This window comes from Anarrhichthys ocellatus, unplaced genomic scaffold, assembly GCF_004355925.1.
Source record: "Anarrhichthys ocellatus isolate YVR2014 unplaced genomic scaffold, GSC_Weel_1.0 scaffold33, whole genome shotgun sequence".
Classification (NCBI taxonomy): Eukaryota; Metazoa; Chordata; class Actinopteri; order Perciformes; family Anarhichadidae; genus Anarrhichthys; species Anarrhichthys ocellatus.
This window is the reverse complement of record NW_022280063.1, coordinates 1,116,687-1,128,038: the sequence shown is the minus strand read 5'-3', so window position 1 is coordinate 1,128,038 and position 11,352 is coordinate 1,116,687. Positions and strand designations below refer to the sequence as shown.

Below are 11,352 nucleotides of genomic sequence, written 5' to 3'. Positions count from 1 at the left end.
TGACCATGTGATATTTCAGTTTTTCTTTTTTAATAAATTTGCAAAAAATTCTACATATCTGTTTTTTTCTGTCAAGATGGGGTGCTGAGTGTACATTAATGAGAAATAAAATGAACTTTTTAGATTTTAGCAAATGGCTGCAATGAAACAAAGAGTGAAAAATTTAAAGGGGTCTGAATACTTTCCGTACCCACTGTATGTGCAGGACTATTTCCTGGCCAGGTGCAGTCACTGCCTGGAGATAAGCTAACCTGCTTGGTGGCAGCTTCATAACTGCCGTACACACGTGGAAGTGATCTCAATCTTCTCATCCAATTCTCGCCAAGAAAGTGAAAAAGCATGTTTTTCTACCATTTAAAAACAACACTGTAGCTATAGGAGGATCAATACCCAGTTTGCATCCGCTTTCACAATGTTTTCTTGTTGTTAAGGACATTTTGGAAGATGTATTTCATTTTTACATGATGCCAGTAGTGTTAGCAAAGGCTCCTTTAGACCTGTTTGGTGGCTGTTTGAATCTAATCAGAGATGGGGGGTTGCTCCTGCTGACCTCCAGGTGTTCTAGTACCTGGCCTTTGGCCAAAAGGTGAGATGGTTTGCAATTTTATGCTGCTTTGTTTCGGCCTTGTTTTTCTTCTTTAGCACTGTTTTGCATGTAGTTTCAGTCTGCAGGTAACACACGGTCTTTTTTTGTGTTTGTCCACACTGTATGTTTCTTTCAAAAGCAGTGGCCTCTCTGATCATGTTTCATTACTCGGCTGATAAAGGTCCACATTTTTGCCATATTTCGTTGTTGAGGTTATACTCGCATAGTATATAATGAATGACACTGATAGGGTTGTGCTTTTGTGTAGCTCGCGGGTATGAATACATTTCTGTGGGTGTTTTTTTTTTTTTTACGTTTTTATCAGGTTTCATGGTCTCTGGGGGAAGTTTGTGGTGGACACAAACGTGCTGATGTGTGCTAACAACACCTGATACAGAACAAGGCATTGTACTCTACTTTAGAAACAAGTTACTCACCTGACCTGGAATCTAACCGTAACCCTTTAGTACACCCATAAAGTTTGCACAACATTCTCACAACTAACTAACTTTTTTAGCTCTGTTTGCTCTCGAAGAACAGCGCCGTCAACCTGTTGTGTAACATTCAACAGATTTCCTTACAAATGTGACACCGTGTCTTAACCCTGATAATAGATTAAACAAAATAAGTAAATACAAAGACTGATAGAAGCTGACACACTTGCGTTTCATTAACATTTTTGTTTTAATATTAATTACGCTGACGTCTCAAAATGAACGGGATGATTATTTATTGTTGCATCTGTAAATCTGTCATCAAGGATTTCAGTCAAGGAAATGAGAACGTAAAGGCCTGAAGTTTGTCCTGTTTTTTTTCTGTATGTTTTCTATATTTCTTTATTTTTTGCTGTTATTCAACAGTTGACTGTGAAGAGGTCTGACATGACAAAGGTCATCTATAACTTTAGTTTGGATATTTTGAAGCTTAGATCATATTAAAGAAAAAGAGCTACCGATAAATCGGCCAGGTAGATACGTAGGTGTTGACAGGCCCACATGGGGAAAAAGTGGAATGAATGGACTGAATCCCAGCATGCTGTTGTATCCACAGAAGTGTAGTTGTGTGTGGGTGATGTAAGGGTCACTGAGCTGCATAAATGTGCTTTTTTTTATGTCAGTAACTCACAGGTTGGGAGAATTATTACATTTTTGCAGAAGCTTGCCATCCAGTTTTAACGGTCAGAGGTGTGTTTATGGAAATCTATCAGACCACTTGAAAGTTAATTTTTTAATCAAGGTTTAGGGCCTGACCAATAAGTTGAAACGGTATTAACATCTTCATATATTTTATGGGACAACCCCCTGTGTGGTGGCCCTTTCTCGTCTCAGAGAGCAGCTTTCAGAGGGAGCCATTGTTTCGGTGGCATTTTGTTGGTGCTCGAGATCAAGGGCGAGTGTGTTTACCGGGGGGTCACGGTAGTGAGATTAGACTCTGATAAGAGGAACGAAAGCGCGTGATTCGGCCAACACCCACCGTGTTCCCGGTTGGGTTAATGATGAACCGTTTGTACAACAAAGTGAGTACTGTTACTCCAAGGTTACCTTAGAGCTAATCCTGCATTGCCACAACTTGAAGTCTCTTGAGAGTTTGGTGGGTCGCTGACTGTAGAGATCATGCTTCCTTTTCTAGAGTTCGACAGGGCTTACAGCACCTGTTTTATCTGACTGGTATTTAACTGGAACCGTTGAATCCTTCTGCTGTTCAAGGTCTCAACAAATATTACGAGGCAGAGCCCGTAATTTCCAAGATGCATATCGTAAAAGGTATACAGGTACAGGAGTGGGAACGTCCTCTTGCCCCCGAACTCTCATTAAGTCACGTCCCCACCTCAGCACCTGTCAGTCAGCTAACCTTCTGTCGTCCTTCATTACAGGACAAGTCCCGCAGAGCTTCACAAAAGCCCACATTAAGACACCATTACTGAGTAATCACCGGCCGACTATCAGCGAAAGTAGGAAAAAGTGAGTCAAAAGAAAGCTTTAATCAGTGTGGGAAATGGAGGGGAGGACTTCTTCTTCCTCTGAATGGTACCCTTGCGGTTCTTTTCTTCCCGTTTTAATTGCTGGCTCCAAAAAGTCTTAACTGTATTGAATACTGTTTAAAATTCTCTCAAAATACAAAGTTCGTTAATAATTTCGAACTTTTATCCCAACCATTTATTACTGAGTTTTGTGTTCATCTTTTATTCTCATGTATTTAAACCCCTGGCAAAGGAAGCTTTTAAGTAAATGCATGTCTGTGAAGCCAAAGGCAAACTTCCACCTGAGTGGATATTTAAAGATGTCTAATCTCATCTAATCTAAAGCTCGGGTAAACCCAAATATACGAAACAGAAACAGAAAAAAGTAGGGACTACCTTTCGAAAACATAGCGTAGCATTTAGCGTCTTTGGGGGCTTACAAGGAATCTATAGGCATGGTGTGTTTTAACACATTTCATGTTAGCTGATTGGTGTTGTGTAAAGGTTGACTAGTCCCACCTCAGCTCCACCCACGCTTCCCAATTTTCCAAAATTCAGATTTGTGGCTTCAGAAAGGGCCACGGTAACAACCTAAATGCAGGTTTCAGAAACCCATCAGGGACTTCTCATCTCTTTGTGCATCCGCTGTGGTTGCCTCCGGCCTCTCACCTTGACAGCCACACCCGCGAAGGCCTCCTTCATTTAAACTGGTCTGAAATACAACACTGAGGTCCCAGCTTGGCCCCTGTTGTGAATTAAACCGGAGGAGAGCCCGTGTCTGTCCATGCTACAAAGAATGCAGTCTTTCAGGCTTTCTGCCAAGGTACTTAGTGATGTCCTTGGAGGTCACACAGACAGACGCACACATGAGATGCACTCCTATAGTTTATTGCTGTGTAGCGCAACCTGATTAGCTTTTGCCAGTTTGGGATGATTTGATTATAGAAGCACTATTTTGGTCCCTGAACTCCCTGCCTTCTCCGCACTGCTCACTCAGCTCTGTTGTTTGAGGAGACTCAACAATTTCAAAGTCCAGCAGTCATCTCAAGTACATGCAGGGGACACTGGACCAAAGAAAAAACCTCTGCTCCACCCAGCAACACACAAGGATAAGCCTTTAATGCGTGTAGCAGAAATCTAATATAATATTCATAACTCTGTTTTAATTAAGCAGTGTATAATCACCTGAGACTCGTAATGTTTTCCTTAGCTTAGAAAAAGTCATTTGTATCAACTTGGGGAGTGGGTCCTCTTCCACGGAGTCTGCCATATTGCACCTTTTTGCGTTTTTACGTCATCTGAAGGTAGGGATGCAGACCGAAACTCTGTATTAAACGGGACCCGGTGCTAAATTATTAAAGACCGGAGACATCACTGGTGCTTTTTATTAGTCCTTGTTAATGTTTCCCTGTAATCACGCTGCAGCGCACATCTCTGCTCACTCTGTCGGGCTCAGCTCCTCCAAGTACTCACACACACACACACACACACACGGCTGCGTTGGAGACAGTGAAGTGAACCGGGTGAAGTGAAGGATACTCGAGCTGACGACGACTACGCTCGTTTCGGTTACTGCAATAAAACATTTGCGAGTAAGAAGCCAATACTTTATCAATACATCTGTTCAACAAACATGAACATGTAAACGAAAGTGAAATCGAATTCAATCAGCTTTGTCCGCAGGCTCTCATCCACCGCTGCTATGTTTACACAAGCACATCATGACGTTTTCATGTGGAAGGAAATGAAAATAATATCCCAGCGGGGATTGACAAAGTTTTAATTATCAGACATCTCGACCAACAAGTGCTGCTGGTTGCAGATTTAGAACCTAATAGTGGGTGTGGACAGATAGGTGGCTCCCAACAAACCAGACCGCAGATATTTTGAGGCACCTTTGTGTCACTGGAGTTCAGTTTGTGTTTTAATACGCCTGTGCTGGGATCGCAGCCCGTTGGTCACGCCTCTGTCTGCTGCTCTCTCAGTCAGTGGGGTCAAGTGAAGGACACAGAGGCACATGATGAGGATCTGGGCTTCTAAAGCGAAGAGGAAGTGTTGACATTGTGGAAACTGAAGGGCGACTTTGCTCCGTTTGACTTCTTCGGTACTTAATGTGGTTGATCATAAACTAAATTCGTCGAGCTTGTCTGGAAGTGCGCCTTGTCCCCCATCCTTAGCTGCTATTTTATGGTCAATCGGTTTTGAGTTTCATATTCGAGCCTATCAACTTAAGCTGCTTACGAGTTCTGAGGTTTGTCAGTGCATTGTCGTCACGTTCAATCAATCAAAACCAGTATCTACGCTGAGTGCTGCTGCTGTGGACAGCCTGTAATCTGATTAGCGTGGATTAGACTTTATGGAAAGGCATAATCTCCAACTTTGATTAAAGGGGCAACACAACGCATATACATAGAGGATTATATTTCCATGCACCAGGCCAGTTTTACTTTAGTTGTGTTGGTCTTTAGTCATCCACCCAGTTATAACTAGGTATAATAACTAATACCAATGTTCCAACGCAACATTCCCTATAATGTGTAGGCAATCACCATCACAAAATCAAAGAACCAAACATTTTTTTGTTTGTAAATGAAAGCATGTTCCACAAAAATTCATAACCTAACCAGTATAATTTCATTCATAATGTCCCATTCTGGAACACATTTTGTCCTTTTTTCTGTTCCCCCTTTGTTCGTCCATTCAAAAATGTCTGGGTGACTCAATTATATTTCATTTTTATGTAAATAAACATCCCAAAACGAGACCGGAGAGATTTCTGTTGAAGCACACAGTTTAAACAATAAGCAATAATAATAAATATTTGTATATTTACAATGGATGAAATGTGGAAGGTGTCACTTGTAGTGATGACGAAGGTTATGTCAAGCTTATTTTAGAAATGTAAGTTAATGATTCAAACCCATGAACAAGTTTACAATTATTTTGGTGGCACTTTCCAGCCTCCATACAGCCAGCAACTCCACCTTATTTCCTCTTATTTCTTCAGTCCGTATAAAGAACTTGAGTAACAAGTTGATTTTTTTTTTTTAAATACTGGCCAAAATGTGCGAGTCATCCCGCTGACGGCTTCCTGTTGACACGTAGTAGATCTCAGTATATTGTGTGTCACCACAACATCATAACCTGATCAGGCGGGAGCGGCATCATTTATTGATGTTGGTGGCTGGTGTTCATGGGTCATTTACAGACTGAAGTGTCCATTTCCCTTGTCAGGCTTTGATGTTCTTGAATGAAGCATGCTGCTGTAAGATGTCGACTTCCACCAACATTAATATATCGTGTTGGTACCCGTCTGCCAGCAGCAGGAGCACCAAAGCAGCTTAGTTTTACATTCAGATTCAACCTGCTCTTATGGCTGCCACAGACAATCTCCCGGGTGAATTCATAATGCAAATTGCAATGCAACAACTTCTTCTTTTTTTTGTTTTTTTACACCAGATGTCATTCCACTGGGAATACAATGGCTATAGTTAAAAAATAACTTTTTCTAAAATCATTTTTCGTCGTCCACACTGCAGCTCTTTACTGACATCAGAATCAGAATCAGAATCGGCTTTATTGGCCATGTATGCGTGCGCATACATGGAATTTGACTCCGGTTACACATTAGTCTCATCGTACATACACACATATGAAATATATACAACAAACAAGAGAAATATAAGAAAAACAAGGACATTTAACAGCTATATACAATATAAGTATAAATATATCCCAAACAAAAGTGTGTATGTATGTATATATAAAATACAATAGTGCAAACAGAGGTAGTGCAATATGACTTATTTAATTGTTCATGAGAGTGAAGGCCAGTGGAAAGAAGCTGTTCCTGTGTCTGGTCGTTTTGGCGTACAGAGCCCTGTAGCGCCTACCAGAGGGGAGGAGTTGGAACAGCTCGTGTCCAGGGTGTGAAGGGTCTGCAGTGATCTTTCCTGCCCGTTTCCTGACTCTGGAGGGGAACAAGTCCAGGATGGAGGGCAGGCTGGAACCAGTGATCCTCTCCGCAGACCTGACAATCCGTTGTAGTCTGTTTCTGTCCTGTTTGGTGGCCGATCCAAACCACACAGTGATAGAGGAGCAGAGAACAGACTGGATGATGGCTGAGTAGAACAGGATCAGCAGCTCCTGAGGTAGGTTGAACTTCCTGAGCTGGCGCAGGAAGTACAACCTCTGCTGTGCCTTTTTCCGGATGGTGTCGATGTTGGGAGCCCACTTCAGGTCCCGGGAGATTGTGGATCCCAGAAACCTGAAGGTCTCCACAGCAGATACAGTGTTGTTGTGTATGGTGAGGGGGGGCAGTGTTGGGGGGCTCCTCCTGAAGTCCACTGTCATCTCCACAGTTTTGAGCTTGTTTAGATCCAGGTTGTTCAGACCACACCAGAGGACCAGCTGTTCAACCTCCCGCCTGTACGCAGAAATCATCACCATCCCCGATGAGGCCGATGATCGTTGTCTCGTCTGCGAACTTCAGGAGCTTGACCGTTGGGTCCTCTGAGGTGCAGTCGTTGGTGTAGGGGGAGAAGAGCAGTGGGGAGAGCACACATCCCTGGGGGGCGCCAGTGTTGATAGTCTGGGTGCTGGATGTGATTTTTCCCAGCCTCACCTGCTGCGTCCTGTCAGTCAGGAAGTTTGTGATCCACTGACAGGTGGAGGCTGGCACAGTGAGCTGGGAGAGTTTGGGTTGGAGTATCTCCGGGATGATGGTGTTGAACGCGGAGCTGAAGTCCACAAACAGAACCCTTGCATATGACCCTGGGGAGTCGAGGTGTTGCAGCATGTAATGCAGTCCCATGTTGACTGCATCATCCACCGACCTGTTTGCACGGTAGGCAAACTGCAGGGGGTCCAGCAGGGGTCCTGTGATGTTCTTCAGAAGGGTCAACACCAGTCTTTCAAAGGATTTCATGACCACAGACGTCAGGGCGACGGGCCTGTAGTCATTTAATCCTGTGATGGAGGATTTCTTGGGGACCGGGATGATTGTGGAGCGTTTGAAGCATGAGGGGACTTCACATAGCTCCAGTGATCAGTTGAAGATCTGTGTGAAGATGGGGGCCAGCTGGTCAGCACAGACTTTCAGGCAGGAGGGTGACACACCGTCTGGGCCTGGTGCCTTCCTGGTCTTCTGTCTGTGAAAGAGCCGACACCACATCCTCTTCGCAGATCCTCAGTGCCGGTGGGGGGTCGGTTGGGATGCCGGTGGGGGGTCGGTTATACACTGAGTGGGAGCCCAAAAGAGAAGAAAATATGCATTTTCAAATTTAGCTACATTAGCATGGATAAGGAAGTCTGATATAAGACACACAGATTGTTTAAAAAAAGAAAGAAGAATTGTCCAAATTGAAGCAGCAGAGGCCGAGATGACTTTTAGACCCTACGATAGGCTAAGATTCAAAAAAATTGAGGTCTTTAAATTCCCATAATACAACCCTCGTGACATCAGGCTGCAACCCTGATTACACAATATGCACCCTGAGCTAATTATACAGCTGTAAGTTATTCGTGGCTGATTAGAAAGGTGACGCTAATGAGGTTAGAAAGAGCTAAAACACAACAGTTACACATGTTATACTATGGTGTGTGTCAGTTTGTGTGTGTTTTCTCAACGTGTAAATAGGCAGTGTTTGCATTGTACACAGCAGCACCTGCTCTGAAACGCCTCTATCAGCTGACAGCTTCCGCCTTGTTTCCATTACTTCAAGGTGAATACTGTGTGGGAGTGCTCTGGTCTCTCAGGTGAAGTGAGTGCACACCCTCTGAAACCAATGCAGGATACGGACCTCTGGTATGTCCTTGTCCCTCTCGAGTCATATTACCACTGGCAGCTCGTCTAAATAAAGGCACATATTTATTTACCACCTTTAGAATCCCACACCTGTCTTGTGTACTGTCAATATGACCCACACCTGGTGATCGGATATGTACTGTCAGTTGATGATCTTTGACATTTTCCAAAGACACGAGATACAGAATGCTGGTGGTGATATTTCATGTTCCTCTGTCCCTTTCCCTGTCTGTCGTTGCAGTGAATAGTCAGCGTTGAGGTGGGCCAGTGATGCCGCCCCCGTCCACAGGTCCCCCCGCCGTGCCCCCACCAGACGGCGGTTGGGGGTGGCCCGTGGTGTTGGCATCTTTCATCTCCATCGGCTTCTCGTACGCTTTCCCCAAGGCCATCACCGTCTACTTCAAAGACATCCAGATCATCTTCGATGCCTCCTACAGCCAGATCGCGTGGATCTCCTCCATCATGCTTGCGGTCATGTATGCTGCAGGTGAGTTGATTTTAAACTTTATGGTATTTTAAAGTTGCGGACATTTTCATTTTCTTGTGGAAGCAAATCTAATCTAAACATCACACTGCGGTTATTTGTTGAAGTCTGTAAGCCACACCCCCCGGTGCTACTCCATCAAGCTGTCAGAGCTACCGTGGAGCCCACACTGTCAATAACTGCACTCACTAGTAAATATGATCTGACATTTCAGAAAGAGCCAAACAGAATGGTCTACAATATGCATTTCATTTATTATAATAATAATAAACTATAATGGTGCTGTTCACCCCGGAAGAGCTTGAATCCACTATGATCCTTCAAATCACAATGTTAATCTTTTTTTTAGGGGTCTCTTTGAGATTTAATTTCGTTACATGCGTTGTGGGGGATTATTTTTCTTGCACAGAGGTGGTGCGCTGTTTCCTGAGCAGACGCTGTTGTGATTTACTCAACAGTGTTTGGTCTTGTTGAGCTCTTGCTGGACTCGTACGCTTTCTTTGTTGTTCAAGGGATAGAGATGGAAGTCGGTTGTGTCATCAGATCGTGACCTGGATTTTGAAAAGCACTGCAGCACAAGATGCAGACACGGCGTCGCATGCTGAGCCACAAAACCACCACGTTCTGCCAAGCTGAAGCAACAAATGAGAATTTATATCAGTATCAGAAACCGACATAAAATGTACCTGTTGGTAGAAAAATGGCATTTACTATAAAAGCATGCAAAAAAAACGATGCTTTGTATAAATTCAAAAGGGATTTTAAATGTTATCGCAAATTACAACGCCTCAGCTGGTCTTGCGTTGTTGAATAAGAATCCTTTGAAGGCTCAGAATGTGTTATCTGTAGGTCATCCTCTCCACCTTATTGCGCTGATCACCTGCTCTATTTCCCACTTTGGCTTCGGCACCCGCAGCTTTCTGCTTGGCAGTGCCACGGCTGCCATCTGTCCACGCTGTAATCCTCCTGTCACTCGATCTACTGCTGTTGTCCCCATCTGTACCCGGTCCACAGCAGTGCTGGAAAGCTCATTTCCCGTGTTTTATAGCGCAGCTTTCATCAACAGCAGTAACGGCAATTAAGTAACTGCTTCACTCAAGACTGTCTTCCTATAACTCTGAGTAGCACATGGACTAAAGACGCTAAAGTTTTGTTTTGTATTGTGGACACTATCTGTGAAAAAGAACAAGCAGCAAATGCTGGTAAATGAGGTTAATCAGTTACTGCCATGCTGACTAGTCCCTCTCTGAAAGCTCATTGAATCATGCAGGTATGCAGGTCGGTGTCCGGGTGAACATCCTCTGTTGCACCGGACACTCTAACATCACCTGTAATGGAATTTTTTTTGAAGTTACGGACCACCACTCTGCTTCAGCGAGATTGTCTTCTTGGCATGTAACTTCACTCAAACCATTCGTTGTTTATTTCCGACAGCACAGCTCTGCAATGACACAGCGTTTGACAGCTATCATAATATTTTGGTCCCTGCTGTCGCTGTTGTGTATATATTTGCAGAACCGGTAGCCTTGTATAGCAAATGAGGGTGTCTATTACGCTCATGATGAGATCCCTCAAATTTGAAGAAAATAATAATATTGGAACAAAATATTCAGTTTTTGGAGAAAGAAAAAGCAACTTGGCTGACCTCTGACCTCCCTGAGAGATCAATCCTTAGTGTGTGTCGGCCACGTCACGGTTCTGCACTTATCGCCAAGTGCTGCTTTAGCTTTTCAACGACTGTATGTCATTATCATGTGGTGACGGCGTCAATATGTGCAGTTACTAAGCGAGCGGCTCTTGTTACTCATTCATTCATATTGATTGCACTCATCAGCTATTCATTAAAACATCTGCTCTCTTGTTCTGCCTCTTACGCTGATGAAGCAATCACTGTTTGACACCTCTTTCCCCACTGCTGTGTGTGTGTGTGTGTGGGGGTGGGGGTGTGGGTGTTTACACAGCTCAGTCATAACTGTGAACCTGCCTGATAATGACCGACAGCCTCAGACACCCAGTAATATTTATCCAATCACTCTAAATTGCAGAAAGGACCTTTTATTCCTCACTACTGTCCAGTGCAAACATTATGTCTACAACCTTTCACAAACTCAAAATTTAAATCAGGCTTGTTTTTAGACAGACATGCATAAGCCGAAGGGGTATGTAATCCTTTCATTTCAATATTTAGATGACTTAAAAATTGTGAAAAATGACGACGCAAGTTTTTCAATCAACAATCGGAAGGTGTAATACAAAATACATGCAAACGTTTCAATCTTTTACATAAGACACAATACTGATTTTATCAGTCAACAATAAATTGATTGTTTTCTGTCAGTCGACTATACAATCAAGTTCCAGAATAAACTAAAGAGGTGCACTCCGCCACATGTGCCTGCAACGACCACTGCTGTAATGTGTGATTGAATGAACACAACCCACCATTGGCTATATATTACTGACATATATATATATATAATATATATATATAATATATATATATATATATATATATA

At 43.2% G+C, this 11,352-nt stretch overlaps 1 protein-coding gene across 1 annotated transcript in view; it reads left to right on the top strand.

Moving 5' to 3' along the window:
* Positions 1-11,352, top strand: part of LOC116393425 (monocarboxylate transporter 2) — a 27,691-nt gene that overhangs the window by 2,052 nt on the left and 14,287 nt on the right. The window contains exon 2 of the mRNA XM_031865759.1: positions 8,594-8,839. Within this exon, the coding sequence (XP_031721619.1) occupies positions 8,623-8,839 (217 nt within the window). The 5' untranslated portion in view covers positions 8,594-8,622. The remainder of the gene's footprint in view (positions 1-8,593; positions 8,840-11,352) is intronic.